Genomic DNA, 26,509 nt, shown 5'->3' with positions numbered 1-26,509 from the left:
GACAATTAAGACAAAAACAATAATCTAAAAAAATTACTGTTTCCCTTTTATTACCTTTAATTTTTGCTTGGTCTCTTCTGAAATGCTGCCCTTTGGAGAAAGGAGGGTGGGAGTGGGTGGAGTGACAGTGATCTCAGGTGGAAATTTGGTGACAGATGAAGGTATGAAAAGCTTTGGCATGTTGGGCAGAATGCGAGTTTTTACTCGGGTGCCATCTGTCTTGTTCTGCTGACTTCCCAAAGTCTGTGAACTGGAGCTGAGTTCAGGCTTAGAACTGGAGGCTAAACAGAAAATAATACGAAAAAAACATGTTAGGAAGCTAATCAAGGATTTCAGATGTCAAAGAAGAGGGAACAGTTCGTTGTTAGACATATGACTGGCTTCAAAGTGCCTCAAGATTACATAATGGCAATTGGAAATAAGTAATAATTAAAAAAAAAAAATCTTACTGGGCAGCAGAAACTCAGTCTGACCAAGTATGAGAAGTGGCAGTGTAGCACTGACCCATCTCTATCTAGTTAGAAAGCTACTACAAACACCATTTTCCCACTTGTTGTTTCAGGTGCAATCATCTTATCTTCGCATTCTCTGCCTCTCCATTCTGTAAGGCAACAAGTAAAGCTGCTTAGCTTTACTTTTGAGTCTTAATTTCCTCCACCATAGCATTGCCTCTTTAATTACTGACATAGCAACTCCTCAACAATTTAAAGAAAAATACCTGGCAACACCAATCAAAATTTCCTCATTACTCTCTTCAAATCCTGCCATAAAAACCTCATTTCCACATACTTCCAAGTGTCTCAGCCTGTGGTCTTTACAGTGTGTACGTGCTCAGACAGGGCTCATCTCTCAAAGTAAAGATGGATCCAGCCCTTCCTATACCAAGTTTAACATTTTTTCAATTAAAACACCAACTCCTACTTCTCTTGGGAAGGAGGCAGAGGAGGGATAGAAAGCATTAACTGCTGTAATGATGTTTTTTATGTTTACTGAGACTGAGTCAGGTTTTGTGAAAAATTGTTTCCTTCTGCTAAATATTCCAGTGGTGCAATCCAAGGTGTTGTCATATTGCCCTGTATAAGATTTCAATTAAAAGAAAAATTCTGCTTTAAAGGATGCACAAACTACATGGCTCGATAGCCTGGTACTGGGAGGGTTTTTATTTGGCTTTGCTGCCGTGGTATTTAGCATGGAAGTCATGCAGCAAAAAGAATAACCATTAAGGGAAGACCAGGCACTTTCCTGGGGAGCTGGGACATTGCCAGAAATGCTGCTGAACTCTAGAATACTCGACTGGAAGGCAGAGAAACTGAGGAATACACATCACAACTATTCAACTGATCGATCCCTGCAGACTGATCTGCAGCTAACCACCCACTCCCAGAAATCTTTCAAGCACAGAAAGCTCCTACCTTGGGTACAAACATGTCCTGAATTTGCACTGGTCACCGATTCCACTTGCCAGCAAACAGGCTCTGGCGTTGGTGCAACAGTGGCCATTTTCATCTGCTGACAAAGCCGGGACTCCTGTTGCTGAAATCCAAGCCCCTCCAAAGGCACTTCAAGCTCTTCTTCCTCTTTATTAATGAAATATAATTCACAGATTAAGAGACATCCTGGTCTCTCTCCTAAGCCTCGGTCCTTTTGCCGTCTAACCAACTGGTAGAAATTTGTCTTTAACCCTTGCTCTATTTCTAAACTGTAACATGGCTGAGTGAAATTAAATACTGGCAAGCTAAGATGGCAATACCAACTTTTTCATGCTCAGTGCCATCAATTCAAACTCTTAACAAAAAATAAGCATCATTTAAAAAGTGAAAGAAAAAATTATTGATTATGACATTTTATTAGTTCTGCACATCTGCAAGAGAAACACATGCAACTGACCATTCTCCTTCGGAGATGTGGGGGTTGAAACACCTGCCAGACCTGCAGAGCAAAATCCATCACCCGTAACCATGCGCCAGCTGTGACCGACGGGCCTGCTCTGATCTGCAGCCACAGGTACCTGCTGCTCTGCAGGGCAGGTGACACTAATTACTGTGAACATCCTATGACAGGGCCAAGTCTGGGGTTTATGAAACCAATACCAAGCTATACTAAATGCCCAGTTTTCACTGATGTGTCTACTGTACCTACATTAGTCTGAAATTCTGAACTTCTCCTGTTCCAGAACTTGGGGTGTTTAAAACTCAGAATCCTTATATGTGTGTGTGCAATCTCCTTATTATGTACCAGCTCTATCTGCTTTTAAATTAATGCAGTATTAAACAAGTTTTCTTACACACTGAGCTGCATATTGTACATAACAAGAGCAATTTTCACTGAACTACTGAGAGCTAGAGATGCCCTTTCTGGGAAGAGCAGATTGAAACAGCAGCCAGGCTTTCAAGGCTACGGACACACAAGCTCTTATTCTCTGGTAAAAATGAAGATATCCTTCAAAAACAAAGGGCTGCCTAGTCTAATTTGAATCACCTTATATTTACAGAGGCTAAGGTGTGCACAGGCATCTCCCACAGACCAGCAGATGCAATGCCTATTCACAGTCTAACTTGCTCTAAAATTCTTCATATGTTCATGCACTAATTTAGGATTTTGACAGTATGACGTCTTAAAAAAGAATATATATATCTATATCTATATATCAACCTTTCCTCATTGGAAAAATACTCCCACCCCCTCAAGTGTTGAAAACACTTCCCCATCTTCATCAACGTAGATAAGAACTTGGAATTTACCATGGTAATATACTCCTGTGCAAGAGCTCCCCTTGCAGAAAATGCTTGAGACAACACTATAGCTTAACAGCTTGGTCAAAGCCAGATCAATGCAGTCTAAAAGACACAACTTTTAAAACAGATTTTCTAGTGTTCTTGAATAATTTGTACCCAAAAAGGCTTACGAAAGCAGGCTGTAAATTCCTGCATCCACCAATTTTCATTGGTAAAGAAAAGAACCCACTGTCTGAACTCATAGCTCATAGCATAGCCAATATAAGCCTCAGGGTAAATGAGTTTGCTGGTAGGGAATTCTCCAACAGCTCCCAAAAAGGAAAGGTCACACAGCACAAATCACAGGCAGATTCTGTTCTGTGATCCACTCGCTATCAAGCACAAAATGGAAAGGTCTAATGCAGAAGAATGTAGTTCTCATTCTCAGCACTCTCTTGCACATTTCTCTATGGATACTTCAAAGTACAGCACTGCAAGTAGGAAAATCATAGTTGCATCTATACATATGTTGTATTAATAGGCCAAATCAGCTTAAAAACACCACAGAAGGAAGTATTTAACTACAGGAATCTTGACCAGGAAAATCACAATTCATCATTTCCTGGTTTAAGCAGCAGAGGACGGCTGAAGGATCACATTGTGTATTTGCCTGCCCTTTACACCAGATCCACATAAGATTTAACCTCCTGCTGACAAAGTACAAGAGGCCACACGAAGAAGGATCAGCCCTGACATGGCCCAAAGCCAACACACACATATCCCATTACACTGCCAGCGCCTGGCGATGAGCTGCAGTCTAAACCCAGCAGACTCCCACACTGAAATGGCTACAAGACACTCCATCAAAAGATAGAAAGAAACATTACATCAGCATTTGAAGAAAAGCAGGACGAAAAGGATGATTTTGGAAGATTACCCTATGAGCGAGCTAAGAAGTCAACTCCTTTTTAATTTACTCTTAAGACCCCAAATTCAGTCTTAAGCATCTAGGGTAAGTACCTACATCATCTTTCTTATCCACTTATTAATTACTGGTTAATACAGCAAATACAATACTGTATACAAACAAACTCCAAATTCAACAGCCTCAACTATACTGCTAACCACAAACAGTTTTGTATGTACTCAACTGCTAAATTACATTAGGGACTTATTGGTTCACCATTCAGAATAAGAGCCCTGATTTGCATTATTGTTTAATGACAAAACTCTAACTCTTATGCTGATTATAATATTTGTTTAATTATAAGATATATCATTGCTTAAGCTGATTTGCTGTGCTTTAACTGAACTATGCCCCACTGACAAAGGCTCTTTTGAGCAGCCTGTTCCTAGGAAGATGCTACAAGACTCTGTGAGCGTACTCATGAGCATCTCCATCTTCCATGTCAGGTTTGGTTTTATAGTGTAGTAAAAAGAGATTTAATTTGAATAAAAATACATGCCAGCCCTTTCTTATGTAGAAATAAGTGGAAATGAAAGGGCAGAAGTCTGGCACACTAAGTGTGTATCTCTATCCCTGCACTTCTGGAAACAACACTTGTTAATATTCTATTAGGCTGCATCTTTCAGTACATGAGAAATCAAGAACCACTGTCTGTTAATCAATCCCTTGCTGTTAGAAGTGTTAAATACACACTGACTGAATTCTGTCCCCTGATTGGGTCATATACTTTATTGTTTTAGAACTGTGCCATTTTAATTTTTTTGGTAATAGTCACTTGATCAGTATTATTTCTAAGTTAATGAACAAAATACTCCTTTTAAAATCCTGAAAAGGACAAGAATTGGTTGTTTCAGGTGTATATATCATAATTTATACTATTGATACTTTAACATAGTGCACAGATATTTACTACATCTTTTTTCATTACAGACAAAAAGAGCAAAAGGATAATGAAGAAGAAACACAGAGCTGGATTTCTTGTTATTTGTCTAAAGCAGATTTCTGAAGAGAATACCTTGATATTTGTCTTGTGGAAGAGTGTGTTATAGCCCTGAACATAATGTCCTAGTTTTTCTAATAAAAACTTTCCCCAGGGAGGTAAAGACTCCACTAACTCATGAGCCACAATATTCTGCACAAGTCCAAGAGCACAAGAATATAAGCACATTCTGAAGGTTTTCAGAAGCTCAGATTTAGTATCAGTTAACAAATCTTCGGGTAATACCCCGTGCTTGTACTGCCCTGGCAGGTTTTCAAACATTAGCTCTACAAACCCAGTTTAAAATAAAATCAGTTTCTGAAGACGTAATATGCAACAGCCACTTGTCTCCATGCTGAAGATGGGACAGGTCCTGTTCTCTGGAGATCGATTTAGCACTCTCACCTTACAGCACAACACACAAAAATTAAGCACACAGAAAAAACGCACAGATTTGCAATGCATATGATTATTTCTATTGAAAAGTTCGTCTCCAATCGAGCTGAATTACAAGTATTTTATTTCAGCCTTCCCTTTCCCAAAAACTGTCTGAATACATACAAAAGAGTACACACATAGAAAGAGGGACATCATACCTTTCAACATCTCCCTGCTTTACTGAGGAAGAAACAAGCTGAAAACAATTCAATGCAACAACCTACTCCAGCTTTCCTCTCCAACCTCTTTCCACTTGTTGCCAGGGTAACCAGTGTTTGCAGATGCCTATAGCGGGCGCCTGGGTTCATGACTTCATCACAGTTAATATTCTGTCTCTCTCTCTTTATACAGAGAATACACTATATACATTTACCCACAGACTATAAACATAGATTACACAACTGCTGCAACCGTTTTTATAGTGAGACAATTTACTTCGCTATTCTGGTGTATATAAATTGGGGGAAAAAAAAAAAGGCAAAAACATTCACTTGGCAATTTGCAGATGTGGAGAAAGTTTAAAAGCGACTATAGACCTGTAACCAGTAAACATCTGCTCTGGTCTCTCTGCACTGCCCTGTACACTTAATCACTTGGTTTAATCATGCTGTCAGGTATGAGAGACATTAACATCACAGCCTTATAAAACATTTTATGTGGAATTTTAAAAAAATCCTTTAGTCATGCACTAAACCTATTACATGACAACTGAAAGACAAGCCCAGAAAATGTGACTAGCACCTGGAAAAAATGTTTTACAGTTTCTGAACGAAGCAGTTTGAAGTATTATAGCACAGCTATGTTAAAGAATACAAGCAACTCACAGTGCATGCACAAAACCATTTCTTTATAGGAAAAAGGTAGGAGCTGAGCCTTGAACTCCAGGACAGAATACTAATGTGATTTCAAAGGCAAATGTTTGGAGAAACAAACAGATAACAGCTTCAACTGCTTAACTAAAGCACTTGCACCACTTGTATTCACCCCTCTACAGAACACCTTCCCCAGCAGTTCTGTGTGTCAAGACAAAAAACTTGAAAATACATTACTATGATTTAGCAAATCTGTACTGCCTTGCCTTCCAACCACTTCAAAAGAGTAAGGACTGAATTCCACGTGCCTGCAGACACTAGGAAATACCTTACTAGTCCCAGTAACAGCTGATTTACTTTCTATTTTAATGGCCACTCACAGTACATGCAATTGTTCACAGAACCGGCTGTTACTTATTCACCATACAAGGTAGATATTATCTGCCAGCACCATGGAAAAAAGTGGGATATGGGCCTGATCCTTTGCTCCCAGACACAGTGGAGTCAACATCTTACCACATTTCCAAAGAACAGTACTAATGTGAAAAAAATTAATTTTCTGTATTCCATCTGCCTCACTCTCCAGAGTGCTGGGAATTAATACAGCTTTTTTCCTCATACAGCAGTTGCAAAGTCCACGGAAAGCTTGAACTGAAGGAGCTCAGAGTTTCCTCATACGCTGTGCCACTAAGTCAATGGAAAGACTGCACTGGACACAAGTCGGTTCAGCTGAACAGAGAGTGGTTAAGGATGCTGACGTACAGAAATAATGGGGGCATCAGCCCTCAACCTGTATCTGCCATGAGGTACCACAGCAGGCAGGGAGAACACTTGGTTCAGATGCTGCAGGTATACTTGGTAGCCTTTCCTTACACATTTCCCTTCTCCAAGCTCATTCCAAATATCCTGCCATGAAATTTATTTCTAAAAAACAACTACTAAGTCATAGCTGTACAAATAAGTATTTCACTTGAAATGCTAAATTCAGGAAATTACATTCAAAGCTGACACACACAACCATGTGTTAAAGACTGGGCATCAGAGTAATTTTGGACGCGAAAAGTTGCAGAATGCAAGTTCGATTGCCCCCTGAAATGGAAGAAATTCAAGCAGTTTGGTGAACAGAAGTTGGCACTGTAATAATATGGCATTCGGCTGTATTTATTGCTAGGGTCCTGAACAGAGAGTCTACTGTACAATTATATGAGACATACCCCAAACTGCTTCCTAATGCTGAGGTCAGCTGTCACAGAACAACATTAATGCAAAGAAAACCTAAAGCAGGTGAAAGTCCTTCCTGGAAATAGTCCCTGGCGCATACAAATTCTCAAGTTACCAGGTCCCTGTAACAGCCACGCTGGGACCAGCCTAACAGCAAAGAAAATGAAGTTCCTGAGTCCAAAAACATCTCCTGCCACTACCAAGTTTCCCAGAGGTGCAGAAAGCTGCTATACATGGTGGTAAAGAAAAGCCCTGAAGTTCAATACTAACCTTCTCTCTCTTTTTAGAACAAAATAAAATTTCAGTCTAAAAAAAAAAAAAAAAGTATGGGACTGGATCAAAAAGACAAGAGTTTGATATTCAACTACATGAACTTTCATATGGCACTTATAAAAATACGGTAACTGCTATCTGTGTTTTAATATCTGGATCAGCAAGCACACTTGGAGAGCACCACAGAGTAACACCTGTGGATAGTAAGCATCACTCACTGGTGGTCTACTGCTTCTGAATTTTATGTACTAGTTATCTAATGAAAGCCCTAAGACCTTTCCTTCTCTGTCGGTATTTCATCCTTCTTTGGCCAGACAGCCAGCGAAACACAGCAAAACCAGCTGTTCGAAAAATCTCAGAAGATTGTGAGGTGTCACTATGTTATTTTTAAATAAATTTGTAAGTAACGTAACACCTGTGCAGTAGGCTTACAACTACATCTCTCTTCAGCCTTCACTTGTGCAGGAATATATGTAAATTTTATGCGGCTGGCAGTAATCTAAAACTAGTGAAACTAAAACATGTTGTAACGATATAGCATCATTAGCACGTTCTTTTACAAAAGGTCTCCAGAAAACATGTTCCATTAGTGTAAGATACTCACAGGCCAGTGACTCCCCTGGATTTTCAGGGGGCTTAAAGGGTGCACGGGGCAACAGGGCCTCCGGGACCATGAACCTGCCCAGCCTGCAAAGCCCTGGCTCTGTACCATCACCTCAGGCCACAGCTGGGAAACTGCCATTCCTGTCCTATTTTTCTTACTGATCTAACATGTATATTTAAGAATGAGTTTTAATTCCAAAGGATTTTCTGCACAGTGCTGGGTTGAATACATAAAACTTCAGAAATCTGAAGGGTAAAGATCAGAAATAGCCATTAAGTGTACTGAAAACCTCTTCTGGAATGAATTGCGATAGCAAGGCAAATCAGCGTACTTCCAAAGGGAGGAGAGGACACGGCTGACTGGTGCTGTCTGAGCACCAGGCAAAAAGGAATTAAGAAGTCATTCACAACAGGAAACCCCCCGCTGACATTCAGCAGGGAAATTGTTTTCAGAATGCATCCATTGTGAAAAATAAAGAGCTTCATGAAAAGCAGGGATCAGACAAGGGGAGGCGAGAACACCAGTGCCAAGGAGACTGGAGCAGCAAAGATCAGAGAGAGCAACGTCTGTGAGTGAGCTGCAGTCACCCCAGGGTGGTACCAATGGCCTGGGGTTCCAAGGGTTTATGGAAGAGTTTTGAAAGCCTTGGAGGAATTCAGCCTTTGGGAACGGAGGAAAACAGCTGCCGAAAACCAGGATAAGTCAACATGGGAAATGAAGGAGAAAGTAATGAAAGTAAGTTGCATACAAGTGACACAAGAAAACAGAGTAGAGGAACATGCGCATTTAAGGGAGAACCTTCATGCCAGGTAACTGTGATATGAAGAAAGCTCATATGAGGTCTTATGTCCTTGGCCAGCCTCACCTTTTACATGTTTCAGGGTTTTTTTGAGCCATCCATTGAGAATAACTCTGTGCTCTAAAGCGGGATTTTGCATTCAGCAGAAAAAATAAGGTAAGACAATGACTGCAATTAAAGAGTGTTGAACGTTTCCACATCCAGTTATTTTAAAAGTATCTGAAAGTTCGAATTGAAATCCATAGCTAAAATAAGGCATGACCAATAGGATGAAATACTTTGGGCACTTTGTGTAAAAAGAAAGCTTTCAGTAAACTGAATTACAGGCTCTTAAAATCCATGTTTTGCCTTTAGAAATTGATGACAAGCAAACTCAGAAGACACCGAGATCAGCGTGTGGCCGAACTCAACTAAAGACGAGAACCTACAATCTGCATTATTTCACTCGGACAGAAACAGGAACTGTGCATGTCCACTGATGTCTGGATATCTAGAAACCGTGAGGAATCAAGGTGAACCCTTGTGCCATGTGCTGTTTTAATACAATGACAGATGCTGTCAATGCAAAATCAGAGTCGATACTTTCTGCGGTATTTCCCTCTCCCTTACACAAATAGCCTCAGTCTCCTGAGAACTTAGTATCAACCTAAGGTCATGTATCAGTTGTTAAAATAAACTAAGCCACAGACTTCTGTGAAAAGATGCTCTTTACACATAAAAGTACTGTTATGACTCTGATGCCCAGTTAAAAGCCTACAGGATGAACTGCCATATTGTAACATCATTACTGAATTCTTAGGACTTATCACTTCAAATCCCTCTTTATTTTGGACCTGTGTCTTTCAGGGAGTCTGCTGCTGCCTACATACACTTAAACAATTTAGCTTCATTGCTCACTATTACAACTGTGCTACATACCTGTCCACACCACTGTCCTCACTTGCATTTATTTCTTGTGCTTCTGTCTAAAAGTTCTACAGGTTGAAACACATTTACATCTCTGCTTGCCCTGTTGTACCTAGATAACAAACATTTGAAATTATAGCAGGATATTCACATGGCTTATAGAGTGCGACTTCCCTGCACAATACAGAAAGAATTGTCTTCCTTAGCTGAGAATTGCCAAGTTTGGACAGCTATATCATGACCTTGTTTTTATATTGAAATGCTTAGGCCTTAAATGGAAAAAAAATTAACCGGGGGGAAATGTATTAACTCTTCTCCTCTGATTTTATATTCCAATTTGGTAAATAGCTGGCTATAAGCAAAACACATAACTTTAAATGATTCTAAGTATAAAAACCTTCTCTTGGTAACAAAACTCAGATGTGAATGTTTTCCTGTTCATTCCTTATAAGAATCATTATTAAAGTAAGGACAGTGAAGCAGAAGAAAATGTCGAGATTTTTCAGCAATTTAGAAGAGCAAAATACTGGAGCAGCGTGACAGGCCAGAGAGGGTTTATCTTAATTATCCTATTCTAGATTCCCCAGAGGAAATTTTAGGCTGAACCACAAAGGCTAATAGTCTCATGTACGTTAGTGCCTAACCGCAGGAAGCTCCCATGCTGAACCTGCCACTGTCATCGCTTCACTGCTGGACTTCACCATGTTGCATGTTCTGTACCACTTAGTCATGTACTAGACACAATCTCACTAAAATATTTACATAAGAAATGAGTGGCACAGCATCAACATTGCTTGGAAAGCCACTCCTTTTTCTGGGTGAAGTCACAGAAAATGATAGCAGCTCAGGTTCTCTGATGTGGAATACTTTCACATGAACAAATAGATACAGGAGGAGGTGACAAAAAGCAAAAAAGATGAAAACAGATTACTCTCGAAGTAGGAGGAGTTTTTACAGAAACAGAGCTAATGGAAGGCAGATGAAAAAGGGCTGTAACAGAATTATAAATAATTCTTTTTGGAGGAGATGGATGCAGAGGCAGGAGAATTAAAAAGAAAAGACATAGCAGTAATTGGTGTCTCTCTCAGCTAGAGAAATGACCTGTCAGGCAGGTCTGAGAGACAGAAAGCCAGATACAACACAGGCTTTCAGCACTGGAATGAGAGCTCTGCAGAGAGCACCTCTTCATCTTCAGACACAGTTTCAGGGGCGTAATTCTAGCAGCTAACACTTCCACCCCCCTCAACCAAGATGATGTATAGAAAGCATGAAAGAAGAAAGAACAATATGTAACTTTACAACCCTAACAAAGCCTGGGAAGTCAAAAGATTAAAATAAACATTCCAATCACTGCAATGTGGCCTGGGAAATTGCAGAGAGGATGCTCGTAAGTTTTGTTTGAAAACCTAAAGAATGCCCAAGCTCTTATCTGCATTGTCATTCCTACCAGTCTCCTTAGCAAGGGTACATCAACTTCAGAGGATTCATTTTTTCTCTCCCCTGTTGTCTAGGCACAACCCAAATTACTCCCTGGTGAACAAGACTGCCAAGATATCTTATGACACCGTGCAACTCCATTCTTCAGCTTCATAAGGACAATAACAAACGTGGTTTACGCATTGACTAATCCATTCCTTCCTTATCGTTCCCTTTTCCTTTCTTCCTGTCCCAAGACAATCTCTCCCTGGATTTGTGAAAAAGGAAAATTAGACGATTACAATGCAACTTCTAGTATTGGATGTTAAATTTCAATTTTGTCCTGTACTCAGAAATAAGCAAATTGGGAAAACTGATTTCTCCCTAATTTTCTCTTTGTTGCTGACAAATTCAGAAGATTATGTGCATTCAGATGCCAAGGCTGATGACATATGGAAAGAGTTGAAATACCAGAAGTATACAGATCAAAATTTCAGAAAGTAACAATACCAGATTAACAAAATATCTAGACTAGATCAGAATCTCTTCATTAGTAATTAATATTATGAACTGTTAAGTAAAAAATCTGTGCACTATTTCCACTGTATCCCCATTTGCCACTTTTCACAATACCTGTATGTTTATCATTCATTCATAGCTTTATCTCGGCTCCTACAAATTTGCCTACGGCACTTTGTGAGCAGCGTTAGGGCCCAAGCTCATGAACAGATGGTGGGATCAAAAGCAGCAGCAGATGCTTTTCCACACAGTGCTGCTGATGAGGCTGCAAGAAAGTCCAGGCTACAGCAGGTGCTCTGCCACCTTAGCACATGCAGTGTCCCACAAAGCAGCACATCCACCTCTTTTGGGCACCCAAGACAAGGCTGAAATTGGGTCTCACCTTACTTTATTCCCTAAAGTTGATCAGTACAGCCTTGCACAGGGATTTTGTGTACTGCTAACACGCCAGCCTGCCATGACAGCAGTAAAGACAGCATTCTCATTTAATTCTTTCCTCGTCTAGACAAACTGTACACAATCAAGTACATAACGCAGTCCTAAACAAATCACATGATCCTGCTACAGAATAAGTAACGTTTGTTCTGTTTTTTCAATCCTTTTCTGCACTCTAACCTTGCATATAACCATACTAGGGCTATAAATAATATATTCCTAACATTCCAGTCCCACCAGATGCTTCTTTTCTCATATGTGAAAAGTAACAGTGATGATGCATGAACTTTATGAACCATGTAGAAGCTTGGAATTTTCAGAGTGTTCTGTATCTCCACACGCATATACATGGCAGTGATAGCTATGCATCTAATTATGTTAATCAGGCACCTATAAGTCAGATGTAGGCTGTCCACCAGTTTATTTCAACTGCAATAACTTTTAACTTTTTTTAAAGATTTAAGGTATTTTAAAGAACCAGATCCTTACCTCTTTGAAGAAAATACAACAAATGCCTTTATGCTACTAGTAGACGTAAATTCTCTATTTAAAACATATGACTATTTTTAGGCTGCTATTCCATGATTTCACATGCAAGAAACATATACAGAGGTCACTCTATCATAGTAATTAAAATATATATTAATCATTTAGATGTGCCCAATTCAGGACCAAGACAAAACCTCTGTTTGTGTAGCCTTTTGAGTGTGGTCTAGTGATCAGAAAACGGGTCAGAATCAGAGCACTGACTCACCACGTGGCCTTGGCAAACTGATCAGACAGGGCCAAAACATCCTGTGTCCCCAAGACTCACCCCGTGCGAGGTCACTCGTGCTGGGAGCAGTCTCTGCATTTTGAGTCCGGAGATGCTCAGCGTCCCTGTGTGACTCCTGGGATGGAGGTACTGAAGATGCGGAGGACGAGGACGAAGAGGAAGAGGCTGGTTTGGATTTGGAATGCAGATCATTCAGTCTCAGGAGATTTTCAGGAGTCACAACGTCTGGATTCACTGGGGTAGGATGCAGCGTGGCTGGTGCTACTGGGAAGAAGGTCTCTCTGTTGTCCTTGGTGTGCTTTGGGGTTGTGGGTGCCTCTCCAGTGGACTACATGACACAAGAAAGGACAGGCAGAGAGAGTGAGAAAATACATGCCAGTAATTCTGCATATACTACCTGCTTCAGTGACAACTGCAGGCCGTACAACTTTTTGCAGACAGAAATCACTCCTCTGAAGTAAATATAAAACCCAATTGCTATTATAAAGAAATCTTTCCCCTTTACAGATTATTTTTCTGTTCTTTATCATCTGTTTATCAAATTAGCGCTTGAACATTTATTCATATTCACATTTACAAGGCTTTATTTATTACAAATCCCTACAACATTTTCCTGAACTCCAGTATTAATCATGAATTACAAACTCTCGTGAACAGACACATTTCTCTCATTCAAAATTACGTTGACAAACCCTTGACCTGAACAAACAGATCTGTCGTGCTTTAAGAGAATTTGCAAATTATTGAAAGAAATTTTTCTAAGTGAATGATATGAGAAGGGAGAAGGCAGAAAAATGCAGTTGCTTGCAAAATAAGTGATCAGCCTAACCCCAAATTGTAAGTTTCCAATAACTGCAGAACTGAGCAACATCAGAGTCCAACTCAGAACAATGCCCTGGAAGACCTGTCGCCTTTGCAGAAGTAACAGTGGCACCGAGAGCACCACTCTTCTCCAAAGCCAGAGCTGAGAATTTAACACAGTGTCATTAATTACGTAGACAGACTAGAAGGGTGACATAAATTCACCAAACGAGGGAACAAAAGTACCTATAAAACAAGTTTATTGTCTATAATTTTTACCAGCAATCACGTAAAGTATGTGAGGCCACAGGATGCATTTATTTCATGCTCTTTACAGTCTTGATTTAATGGAGACTTATTGGACCATATAAGATGTGGATGAATGGAATCCTCAACTGTTTAACTGTCTCATACCTTGACCTCTCATACCTCTACCATGAAGAAAAGCTCATTTTAGCCATGGTGATAGAGTACGAGTGTTTGAAATAGAAATAAGAGTTCTGCTGTCAAATGTAAAATCGAATTGGACCCAAATGTCCTAGATAACCAAAGATTTATTACGCCAGAAAAGTCAGCAGAATTTCACTCAGAGGACAGAGTAAGTTTCAGATGGAGAAATCACATATTTAAAATTCATAGGTGGAAAGCATACAAGTACATTTTAAAAAAATAATTGGTGGAATGTATTTTTAAAGTTCCTGAACTTGATTAATCCATCTCTAAAAAGCAAACAATTAAAACCTGCCAGATTTTATGTGCACACAAAAAATAAAGTATGGCAGCTATATTCACAATTACCATACCGGATCAGAAAAGGTCTATCCTGCTTCTGAAAGCAGCAAGTTTCTGATGTTTAAGGCATCAGCTGCAAAACTAAAGGTCTCAAGATGCACAAATGGGATCACACAATCCTGAAGGAAATTAAACTGCAGAAAAGCGCCTTAAGCCAGAAGTGAGATCACCAGAGGAAACGTTTTCAGCTGTGATTTAGACAGAAAACCCTTCACACCCATGCACTTCATTAACTAATATAATACACTATATGTAGAACTTGAAATTTCTGTGCTTGTATTGTATTCAAATCTTTTTCAGCAGAAATATATGAAGGTCCCACTAGTTAGGTACATGTTTGTTAAAAATATATCTGCACATCAAACTGTATTGCTATAAAAATGCACAACTATTTCCATAAACAGAAAGAGGACATTTGAAAAGTAACTCAGCAATATTTGGATGGTACTCAGAAGAAAAATGATAAGTGAGAGAAGGACCACAACACTGCGGAGTAATTCCTGTTGGAAGGGACCTCGGGAGATCTCTGGTCCAAGTTTCTGCTCAAAGCAGAGCTGACTTCAAAGTTAGGTCAGCTTATTGTGGGCTGTGTCCAGCCCAGTTCCAAGTATTGCCAAGGACGGAGATTCCACAGCCTCTCTGGGCCCCTGTTCTAGTGCTTTATCACCTTCACAGTGAATATTTTTTTCCTGTCGCTTCATCCAAATTTCTCTTGCTGCAACTTTAAATGGTATCTCTCATCTGGCTCCTTCCTCTTCGGTGAAGAGAGCAATTCCAGACCCTCACCCTCTGTTAGCCGTAAGAAAAGGAACTGCATATGTTTTACTGGACCCAGAAACAGAAGAAAGCCCAAAAGCCATAAGCAGAAAGCTAAGAGGAGCACTACAGTAAGGCATCTGTTCTTTCCTCCAAAACATTCAGTTTTTAGAGTAAGAATCGCAGCACCTCTGACTAGTAAGTGATGCTATTCACAAAACCCAGGTCAGGGCAACGCTCAAGACTTACAGGGTCACATTTCGCCATCCTGCAGGCAACTGCCTCCAGGAAACCACGACTTTGTAACACTGCATTTGAGAGAGAAACTCAGAAAAAACACATTACAGGAAGTCTTGAATTTGCCAGAAGCACTTTGTGTTCATCTTTTTCTACTGCTACACCAGCACTGAGGCACAATAAAGACTGTCATCTACAAACGTGTAGTAGGAAACTGAGAAGCAGTGACAATCCTTTGCCAATGTTTTATGTGGTTTCTCATTAGGAGATTCTTTTTAGTTTTCACTTTGTTGTGGCGCAAAGTCAAAACTACAGAAACCGTCCTTCCTCCCTCTCCAATCCACCCCAGCATGCTGAGCATCTCTATTAGCACCACTACATATTACAAAGCAGCTTTAGTCACCAAGAGGAAATGAATCTTTTCTTACACTGGTGAGGATGCTACTCATAGCACAAGTGCATGTAACTGAAGTAAGATGGAGACTCATTTATCTGCCTTCTTCATGTCTTTCTTTGTAATCGCATGTTCATCTAGTCAAGACTGGACTTCCTTCTGGACTTTTAAAAACAAAATGAAGCACTGAAGAGCGCGCAGTACTACTTTCATCTTGACTACCATGCTGTCAAAGTGGATGGAAGAAACATTTAAGACTTATTAATATCCAAACAACATGCCACAGACTGTGAGAAAAATAGTCCATTAGTTCCATAAATATCCACTACCTTATGTGCTCTTCTTTAAAATACTTATTAAATGTGTTTTTTATGAACTCTGTATAAAGCCAAAATTTAAAGGAATAATTAGCACGCATGTTTGTCTGAAATGTGACTATTTCTGACCTATACAGAGGTCCAAATCAGCCTCCCTATCTGCTAAAACCCTGAATATTTTCAGCATTCCCCTCAAAGAGATCATTCAGCTTCACAGAGGCTATAAACGAACCCTTCCTATGTTGAAATCTGATTAAAAGAAAAAAAAAAAAAAAAATGCAGGAAAGCCAGCAGTGGGACAGCCTTCCACCAAGAAAAGTAGGGGCAAAAGCACAGGAGTTTTTCACAGATGTTAGTGGAAAATATAGCTCCCTATAATTTCCCAGTGAGGCATTTCAAGTAGCAAAACAGCAGCAGCAAAAAGAAACTGAACATTAAGACAAAATGAGAGAATTTTACTTCTGCGATTTACTATCTGCGAAGTCATAAGCCAGACAACCTGACCAAGTTTATTTCTACCTTATTTATTGTTGTTTTCAAAACACATTTGAAAAACAAAGAAATCCTACAGGAACCTTACTGATGCTACTTCTGGAACAGGTCACTGCTCTGGGGCAGAGGGAAAAAGCAACAATCAACTGTTCCATTGAAAGGGCAAGTGATGGTCTTCCCAGCAGAAGTTTCCGAGTGGAAGATGCTGGCGCTGCAGCCATTACATAACATTTTCTTGTTGATTTTTTAAATTATTGCCGTGTCTGAGTTTAGCACCCTGGTGCTCTGAACCCACCCAGAACAAGAGAAGTGCATTTCTAAGAGAACACCAGCGCATCAGCACAGACCTGGAACCTGCCACACAAACTGGCTGAACGACACGCCAGCCACGTTCCACAATGTTAACGCTCCAACTTCTGTTCAATATTGGTTTTAATTAAACTATGCTTATTCATATTTTTGTCTTTCCATCTCTCTGCAGCAATACTTGAAAAAAAATCTCCTCTGAAAGCCTTCTTCAAGGTACATTAGAACTAGCAAAAATATCCATGATCCAGATTCTAAAGAACCTTGTATTTGTCAGGATTACAATTTTACATACAGAAAATAATGAAGGTTTATATACATATGATTGAACTGCACTCTAGCCTAACAAAATCCTCCATTTACAAAATACATAGAGGGGCCTAATGTCCTGCTCTACACAAGCAGATGTTAACCAGCAATGCTTCAATGTACAAAACCAATATAGTTGGGCCAAGAGAGAGAAGGAGGTAGGATGAAAAACACTGATGGACAAAGTAAAAGATAAAAACTGACTTTTTCTTTCCTTCATGTTCACTTAATGATTGCTTTCTGCAGGAGACAGAGGGAGGAGAGCTGTTAATTATATCAAGAATACACCTCCAGTATAGAGCGAGAGGGGGATGCCATGGCAACTGGCAAATGCAACTGGGAACAAAACGGTCACCCTTTGGTAGGAGTGAGACCAGGAGAGAGCTCGTCCTTTTGTCCCCTCCATCCCCATTCCTCCTTCCTTGGCATCTTTGCTACATTAATAAAGCATACAGACAACTCAGGAAAAACAACTTTCCCTGTAAGCAGCCTCTGACGTCTTGATATGCAGGAAAAGACGAAAATTAGTAGCATGTGGGTGGAACAAAAAGGGGGAAAACACATGAGGTAGAACTAGAGGATTATCTTCTAATTATTTAATATTTTACTTATCCTTTCTTGCAGAAGGCTTTTAGCTGTTTTTTTGGTTAGTTTTTTTTTTTTTTAAGAGAACAGTTTGGTAGTTTATTTTGTTGTTGTTTGTTTGTTTAAAGTGAGAATTCAAGAAGAAAATGTTCTAGACATCCAAGGCAGTCCAAACAAGTCAGTCTCAAGTTTTCTCCTTGAGGAAAAAAGCCTAAAAGACCATGTCACCACAGTGCTCACTGCATTCCCCAGCAGAAGGGGAAAAAGAATTCACTGAAATGCCCTCTAGCTTCACTCACAGAAGACAATTTTCCCTGTTCCAAATAAAACATCATATTCAACATAAGGTCCAGCATAGAGATTATAACATCACTAGAATGATGCTCCAGAGTCAATCTGAGCAGTGCTGAGGTTGTGCGGCTCCAGCTGCAGACCCCGCGCAGCAAACCCATCACTTATGAGACCCTAAAATTCTTCAGCACGAGGCTGCGGTTTAAGACTACTCATCATCAGCACCAGGAAGAGTTAAACACTGGTGGACAGAGAAAACAAGACCTCAGTTACCTGTTCTCGAACGAGAGAAGAGCAGGAACAGCAGCATAAAACACTGCTTTTCCTCAACAAAACCTGCTTTTCTATTACCAAAGCAAGAAAACTTTAAAAAATCAGGGCTGACGCTGGCAGCCCACCAGGAGCCTGAACGGCTGATTTGCATAACCTGATTGTGCCTTTGTGTTCGTAATAAAATTTACTTGTTTTGATTCTGGTGGCAGCTTCTTCATGAAACATCGTGTTTAATTAGATCTGACACCGAAAGCTGGTGAAGGGTTTTGACGGCAGGTTTAGAAAAGGAAAGGAGAGCACCTGGAGTTTGGCATCGCCAGCAGAAGGTGGTCAGGGATGTGCTGCTTTGGAGGAGGCGAGCGAAGCTGCGGGTGAAAGGGAGGATTTGATCAGTCTCAACGGCGCAGGGAGAGCTCAAGGTCTGGCAGCCGGAGCAGGAAAGGGCAGCTGAAATTTTCTTTTCTCTCCCTCACTCTTCAGGGATGGAGTTGGTCCCAGAGCACGGATATTTTTTTTTTTGGCTAAGGCAGCAGTGAATCTTAAATAACTCAGCAATGTTGAAATAGTCCCTTCTCACGACATTTAGATGATATACTATAGTGTGAGGAGCCAACAGACATTTCAGCTGCTACCAACACTACCCATTACTAGGACTTTCTACATACAGTTCTGTACTCTCAAGGGTCACAACACTGGACTTAGAGACATTTTGGAAATGTGCCTTTAAACACTGTTGTATTTTTAGAGATGTTAAATCCAGTCCTGTGTGCAATTTCCATGTCTGCAATGTTTTAAACTATCTATTACATATAAATCCAGTTCTCAGGATCGGCAATACACAGTATACACTAACGCACGACCACAAAGTTTTACCTGTCCTCTTTAGGCTACCTGTCGTGACAGTTTCAACACTGCTGAAAGCTGTGATTTTAGTACTAAGGTATTCAATATTAAGCCCATAGTAATAAAAATACCTTTTCAAATTGCAAGAAAAAGACAGGCGTGTTCTTAGACTGAAGTATCGCCACATGCATTAATAGATACTCTGTGCACTACAAAGCTTCATCCTAGCTTGTGCTGCAATATCCCTCCCATGCTGACATGTCCTTAACAGTATCCCAGACATTATCATTATATATAAAATGAAGAATTTAATATGACCAATTTTAGGCAGTCAGTGGAAAGGCTTATTAGAAATTCTCTAATTATCTAGAAGCCTCACAACTGCTTTCTGTCAGCACGTCCCCTCCCTGGTCCTTAGGATCGCAGACTTAAGCATAATGCTACGGCAAGGTCAAACTAGTCTGCCTCCTAATCTTTCATTCTCCCTCAACAAGGCCTCCGTGGTATTCCATTTCCAGGGACCATTAATTTCATACGAAAATCATAGTTGGCAAGACTAAAAATATATCTTCTAACACAGAGCAATAGCTGACTGCTTTCAAGATCTCTGCAAATCTTTTGGATAACATTCTCAGACTGAGGAAAAAAAAAAAGAACAAGCATCCTTCAAAATGCTGCTTGACCACAAAGTGAATTAATCTCTAGTGTAACTTAACTACTAATGAGACAGAGTGAACACTACTGGATGGCAATTTCAGCCCATTTGTTAAGTGTACATCAAAAATCTTGCTCACAACTAAGAACTTAAAAGGACAAAAAGAGGAGGAATGACTTCCAGCTGCACAGCCACACAAACACTTGTGCCAGCACAGAGGAACATGCACCACAGCCCAGGAAGGAGCAGCCATCAAGGAAGGAGCAGCCATCAAGGAAGGAGGTTTACTACTTCTAGCAGCAGTTCTCACTTGAAAGTGCTGGTTAACTATGCTCTGTTCTGCTAAGACTCACTGCCATGTTTTCTAGAGGATGTTACTTTAAAGAAAAATCAAAAAAACAAAAAAAACCCAAAAAACCCCAGACAACTCCAACACTATCACAATTTGTATGTTGAAGCAGAACTACTTACTTTCTTCCCTCTGTTACAAAAAGCCCACCAGATGAGACGGGCTACCGCTCTCCTACCTAACCCAGTTGCAGGACGACTCACTTCATGACTTTAGATACTGGCGTAAGCAGTTAAATCTCTCTGGAATCACGATCCCACTCCTGATGGGTCATTACCGGTGGTCATACACACTTTGGAAGCCGCCATAGTCTGAACTAAACTGAAGTCGTCTCTGGAACTTCAGTCTCTCATTTTAAAAAATAGTGCAATAGGCTAAAGGGTCAATAGGCAATACCAGAAAATGGGAATATTTGAGACCATACTTTGTTAAATCCTCAACATACATTAGTTTAGTCATATGATCAGCTCAGCAACTTGTACGAGAGCAGTTAAACATGCAACAAGCAGCAAAACAAAATTCTCTGAAGAGCTGATGATTATACTGTTCTAAAAGATAAAATGGTATTTATTTTCAAAGCGTTTGCTGGGCAATCTTCTGGAACATTGAAAACTGATCACTGTTGCTTTTGTCCTCTTAACTCTGACAATAAACGACAGCATTAATATCAGTGTTTAAGGATGTTGCATCACCACTCTTTAGATTTTGAACCAAAGTGTGCTGAAGTTGACGAATACATCACTTTTAAAAGTTATTATCATAATCTCGAAATACTGAAATCTCCCAGCAACTAACATCGAATACATTTTTATATCAATTACTGGAATCTCATCTGTTTATGTTACTCTGTTCCCACACACCATAAAGGGTTTCCCGTTTTGTTAAAAATAAATCACCGTGCATTTTAGTCTTCCCCCTCCCATTTCACTTTCACATTAGATGTTACAAGCTCAGATTTTACTTCACCATTACAGTGTAACAGTGAATACTTATTACAGTAACACTGAACCCAGCCTAATACAAACACAGCACAAATTATTCATAGAGTTAAAATCTCCTCTGCCCAGAATATGATAATATACATAGATTAACTTATGCTGTATTTACTAGCAGCTTTTTCAAATTCACGAGTCTCTTTCATGGCCTCTTTGAATGACTGTTTCAGGTCTTCAGCTGCTGCTGCATTAGACAGTAAAAACTCAAAGCCCCCATTAGCAGGATTTGGTAAAGCAAAATTGTGTTTGCTACAGGAAAACATCAGTTACTCCTAAAAGTAAGAGTTGGATCCAATTACATTTGAGAAGATGTTTAATTGATAAGATGATGCTCAACTGATTTTGCTTAACCAGTAAGGCTCCTCGCCACACTAGGGCTCTGATACTACAGCATTTTATCCAGGTCTGGACGGAATACAAACAGGTACCCATTTCTGTTAAAGATATTACAGTCCAAGGACCAGCACACTGCTGGGCATCCTGTGAAGACATTAAAGCTTTATGAACTATGAACAGCAGCCACACGTATAAAGGATCCCTTTCTGAAACACAATCTCCCGTCCCTGGCACCAGCACGGTTTGTCGCCATCCTATGCAAGATCTCATGACAGCATATCAACATTAATTTCTTCAGTAAGTCGCATATTTCAATAAAGAATAATTCAATTTCAACAGCTCTCCAGGAGCGCGGGAGCGTATTGTGGTGAGGTTTTGTACTACCATCCTTTTCTGCTTCCTTCAAAGCTGGGAGCCGACCTTTCTAAGCCACTTTCCCGTGTGTTTAGCTGACTTTGTAGAGGAAGATGATAGAGTCTCATTGGCTCAATACACATTAACATTGCATCAGTCATGAGGATTACAGCGGATTTCTGAAATCAACTGAAAGGGTCACAGTATCGCCAAGCTATTAAAGAGATTAGATCTCATCACAAAAGTGTAACAACCCGCTTTGTCAAATTCAGTTTACTGATTGTCGTATTGTTTCCTGCTTATGCCCAAAGAGGCATGTAAAAAGATTTCAATGGAGTTGTTAAATATTTAGGTTAAAAACTCTGGCTGGTCTGGAAGAAAGCTGAAAAGCCGTAATTCAAATAACTCCTAATTTTAGTAGCAAGTGAGAACTTCCATAAAGAAACCATATATTGCCTGGAACTGTAAAATACAAGAGCCAGCAGAGAAAGACATACATCAAGGTGAGGTTTGTGTTCACTTTTTTTTTTGGACTGTCAATTTTGTGGGATAAGTGACTGAAGAACCCCAGGCCCTGTAAACCTACTCAAACTATCCAGTAACAAAGCGCTCCCCTGGGCTGCAGCAGCTCTATACATGACATCATTTGTTTACAGAAGGCAAATACTTGCCAATTTTAAATAAAACAGGATTGAGTCTGTTGAAAGCAGACAGATGTCTACAAGAGCATCTATTCCTGTGTCTCCACAGTAATTCAGAGTGTTATACTAGCAGTAGGGCAGCTTCACATGGCATACAGGATCCTGCCAGAAATGGAGGAAAATGAAACTGTGGAATGTGATAATCTCGGTAGCTGGGACCACTTCATAAAAGCGAACGTTACAAGCTTCAAAGTGCCTCACGTTAAGAGGTATGTTGTATTTCAAGTGATTTAACAGGAAACCTCATCACTTCCAGTGCAGTTACGCACTAGCTCACCTATTTTATCTACTTTCCAGATCAGATTGTGTGAAGGTTTTTCACCATTCTGATGTTTTGCCACATGCCTGAGTAACTGTTGACTTTGCTGGAAGAGCTGGCACAGCAACCACATACCCAGAAACTTCAGGAAAGCCCAGCAAGGAACTTAGCTGATGCATGCCAGTTTGTTGAGTAGCTTTTGAAGCAGTGAATACGTCCAAAAAGCAAACTGTAAGGTTACCTCTTAAAGATTTCACATTAACAACTGACAGAAAACCACCCCTTAAAGGTCTAAAATTGTTTGCTAAATAAACCAGAAACTACAAGCTAAAAACAAACTGAGTATTGAAATCAGATTCTCAGCCATGCAAGTTGAGAGAAAAGATATTTAGTACTTGTAGAGCAGAGTGCAATGTTAGCAAGGGAAGAGCTGCTGAGGCTATTAGTCCTTAGCGGTCAGAGAGAAGTCAATATCATCCATGAAATGCTCAGGAATGATGTAGATGTTAAGAAAATTGTAGTGTGCCATAAATATTTCAGTTTGAAGACTGTATGGGGTTTCCCCAAAAGCTTTTGGGCATGCAAACTGTCCTTCAAGCCTGACATAAACAGTAACAATGACTCTAACAAAAGGGATGAGCTCCCTGCACTAATGCGACTTCACTTATCTTAGATGACAACACCACAAGGAAAGCAGATACTTCTAATTGCTGCAAACACTCGGTGACAGACTTGATTCTACAGACTCAATAACAAAAGCATGTTACAAGCAGCCAGGGACTTCAGAGCTTACCTGTTTCTGTGCTGATGCTCCCATATGCACCTGGCAAAACTTGACTGCCTGTTCAAGTGCTACTTCTTCATCCACCTGAACACAAAATCACAACTAATGAAGTCATAATTACTTAGCTCATCTATAAATGAAATTCAGTTCAGATGAAACAGGGATGTAGAGCATATGAGTAAGGAGGAGAAGCAGCACTTCTACAGCAGAACAGTGATCCTAAGTTATTCAGGAGTGTATATTCCAACTGACATGTAGCATGAACAAACCCCACATAATTGGTATTACAGCTCTTAACTGACTTAAGAAATTTAGTTCCAAAACATGGAGGGTCCTACTTCCCCATCCACTCCCAAGCAGCGGTCCCGTCGAGAGAGTGGTTCTTCAGGAGATACTTATCTCCCCGACTTTTGAACAGGTATAGGGCAAATATTATACTGTTTGGTTTGCAAATTATTGTTATTCTATAATCATGTCTAAGGTCACATAGAGAAATTACAATTAACGATAAAACACTTTACCTGTTTAATCAGCATGTATGTTTCAGACATGATCTTCTCAATTTTACCCAGGTCATAGGCCATAACTTTCTGACCTTGCTGCCACACTCGATAAGCATCGAGCAGAAGTGTTTTCCCAGACTCGACGTCCTCCAGTAATTTCCTCTTCCTGCTTGATCTCTGGACAGGTTCTTCCATAGGTACTGTGTGAACTATTCCTTTAGCTGCCTGCTGCTGATGTTTTGAGCTGATACTTAGCTCTTCCAAAGAAAGTTCTGTAGTCCGGCTTTCTGGAGCTCTCTCCTTTGAGGTCCTGCCAGACTGAAGACGCTCTGATTCACTGCGTTTACATGAAGAATCAATTTTTTCAGGGTCATTAGAATAACCATCGAGATCCATAGGCTCAACTGAACCAGGCCTAGGGAGCTCTTTACTTTCCTTGTCATTCTTGTCCTCTTGTTCCAATATGTCCATAGGATTGGGAATTTGTCCCTGGGTCACATCCTTTACTCCATTTTCAGTACTATGTACTACTCCATCTGATAAAACTGGCTTTTTGGGAAGGACATCTTTCCCCTCTTCAGCACTAGTTTTATTAGAGACGTCTGTTGTCATCCTTCCTGAAGCAAGGCTACAAGACTTGGAACTCTGATCTTCTGAGACCTTAATAAAAGAAGTAATTCTTCTCTGTTACTGAAATCGGAAAGCATTTCAGCACAGCTATGGCTACCATGAATATTGACAATTAGTACCTTAACATTACTGCTGAAGAAAATGCATTTACTCCATGTTCATTCTTCTTTATTCCTGAGTATTAATTAATCCAAGCAACAAGTCTTACAATTAAAGTATTTCAATAAGTGAATACACAGAGTACATACACAGAGTTCCAGTGTTCTTCAGGATGTTTTCATTTACTTTGTTATGCCTATACTCGGTAAACTTGGAAAACCCTTAGAACAAGTACTCCTTGAATGTGTTTACCAATTAAACTTCCAATTTCCTCTTATCTTAACCTGAAAACCGATTAGTTTCTAAGTGACTTTTTAAAACTAAATCTAAGTTACAATTAAATGTAATAGCAGGTGTGGTGCTGTCCGGGACCAGCACTAAAAACTGGTGAGGCATGCAACATCTAGCTGTCTGGTTTTGTTTTGCAAGAGGAAACTCAGTTCATTCCAAAAGGAAGCTCCCAATAAACTCCACCTGAAAATGTAGTTGTTCTTATACTCCATGTAATGACCATCATTTGAAATTTAAGGGACAGTCAACCCAAACTTACTGCAATCCATCCTCAACAACTGTATTTGTCACTGGATTTCAAAAATGGAAAATAATGCTGGAAGAATGTTTTCTATGCAGTTGCATATAAACAAAAGGTATTAGAAATAAGTGATAACAACCTAGCCCTTCAGCCTCAGGAGATCTAAGAAATGAGTAAACTGAACCTAGAAAAATCTAATTGCTAAATCAATGACCATTAAACACACTGCTGCCTTACCTGCGTCAGGTCGTTGAGTGTGTCCTCCAAGACTTTCACTGTGAGCACAAAGGCTTGTTGGGCCAGAACCTGGCGATCTGCATCACGCAAGTACTTCCTGTGCCGTAGTGAGATAACATAAATTAAGCTAACTGCTGGAAGCTTATGGGCCTTTAAAAGCAAGAACCAGGACATTTAAAAAAACCCAAACCAAACAAAACACAACACCACAACAAATTTTAAACAAGTTAGAAGAAAGCAAACAAAACATACACAGTTACATACTGATATATATACCAGTAGCTCTGTTTCCCTGTAACTCTGCCCTCCCCACAATCATCAAAAGACGAAATGCATGAAGCAAAAGGTAGCACTACCTACAAACAGATGGAATGGGAAAAATTAAGACCCCCCTCCCCCCCAACAAACAAACCCAGCATCACAAAAAAAACCAACCACCAAACCCAGAGCAAACTAGACAACCAGAATTACAGTTCTCTTAGGCCAAGCCTCCTGTGCCCCCCAAATAATAGCTTTATCAAACCGTTTCTTGAAGAAGAGTATTAGTCACACAAAGCTATCTTGAACTGTAGGTGATTTTCATGTTCTGGATAAACCATGTGTGTGAGATTAAGGACATCAGCAAATCCTTTCTCGTTGGTCATATCAGTTGCCTTTGAATCTAGGGGTTTTAGAGCTAAAACACTCATGTGCTAATACCTTATTTCCTATTTAGTATTATGAAAAAATAATATTGCATGTGTAAAACTTATTCACTCTATAGCTTAATTTAATTTACTAGAGGATTGTAACTTCAGTGTATTGTGACACAATGCTTTAGT

The 26,509-nt window shown here is 39.9% G+C and overlaps 1 protein-coding gene across 6 annotated transcripts in view; it reads right to left on the bottom strand.

Moving 5' to 3' along the window:
• The window catches only part of CABIN1 (calcineurin binding protein 1), a 105,423-nt gene that overhangs the window by 2,243 nt on the left and 76,671 nt on the right, over positions 1–26,509 (bottom strand). For 5 of the 6 annotated variants that reach the window (XM_065646143.1, XM_065646147.1, XM_065646145.1 and 2 more), the window contains 6 exons: positions 25,689–25,785; positions 24,209–24,850; positions 23,697–23,771; positions 12,898–13,186; positions 1,413–1,577; positions 55–281 (listed from right to left, as the gene is read on the bottom strand). In XM_065646143.1, the coding sequence (XP_065502215.1) occupies positions 55–281; positions 1,413–1,577; positions 12,898–13,186; positions 23,697–23,771; positions 24,209–24,850; positions 25,689–25,785 (1,495 nt within the window). The remainder of the gene's footprint in view (positions 1–54; positions 282–1,412; positions 1,578–12,897; positions 13,187–23,696; positions 23,772–24,208; positions 24,851–25,688; positions 25,786–26,509) is intronic. The other variant, XM_065646149.1, reaches the window with a different exon arrangement.

Source organism: Caloenas nicobarica, chromosome 16 (genome assembly GCF_036013445.1).
Source record: "Caloenas nicobarica isolate bCalNic1 chromosome 16, bCalNic1.hap1, whole genome shotgun sequence".
Classification (NCBI taxonomy): Eukaryota; Metazoa; Chordata; class Aves; order Columbiformes; family Columbidae; genus Caloenas; species Caloenas nicobarica.
Note: the sequence above shows the minus strand (reverse complement) of the source record. Positions and strands in the feature narration are given on the sequence as shown.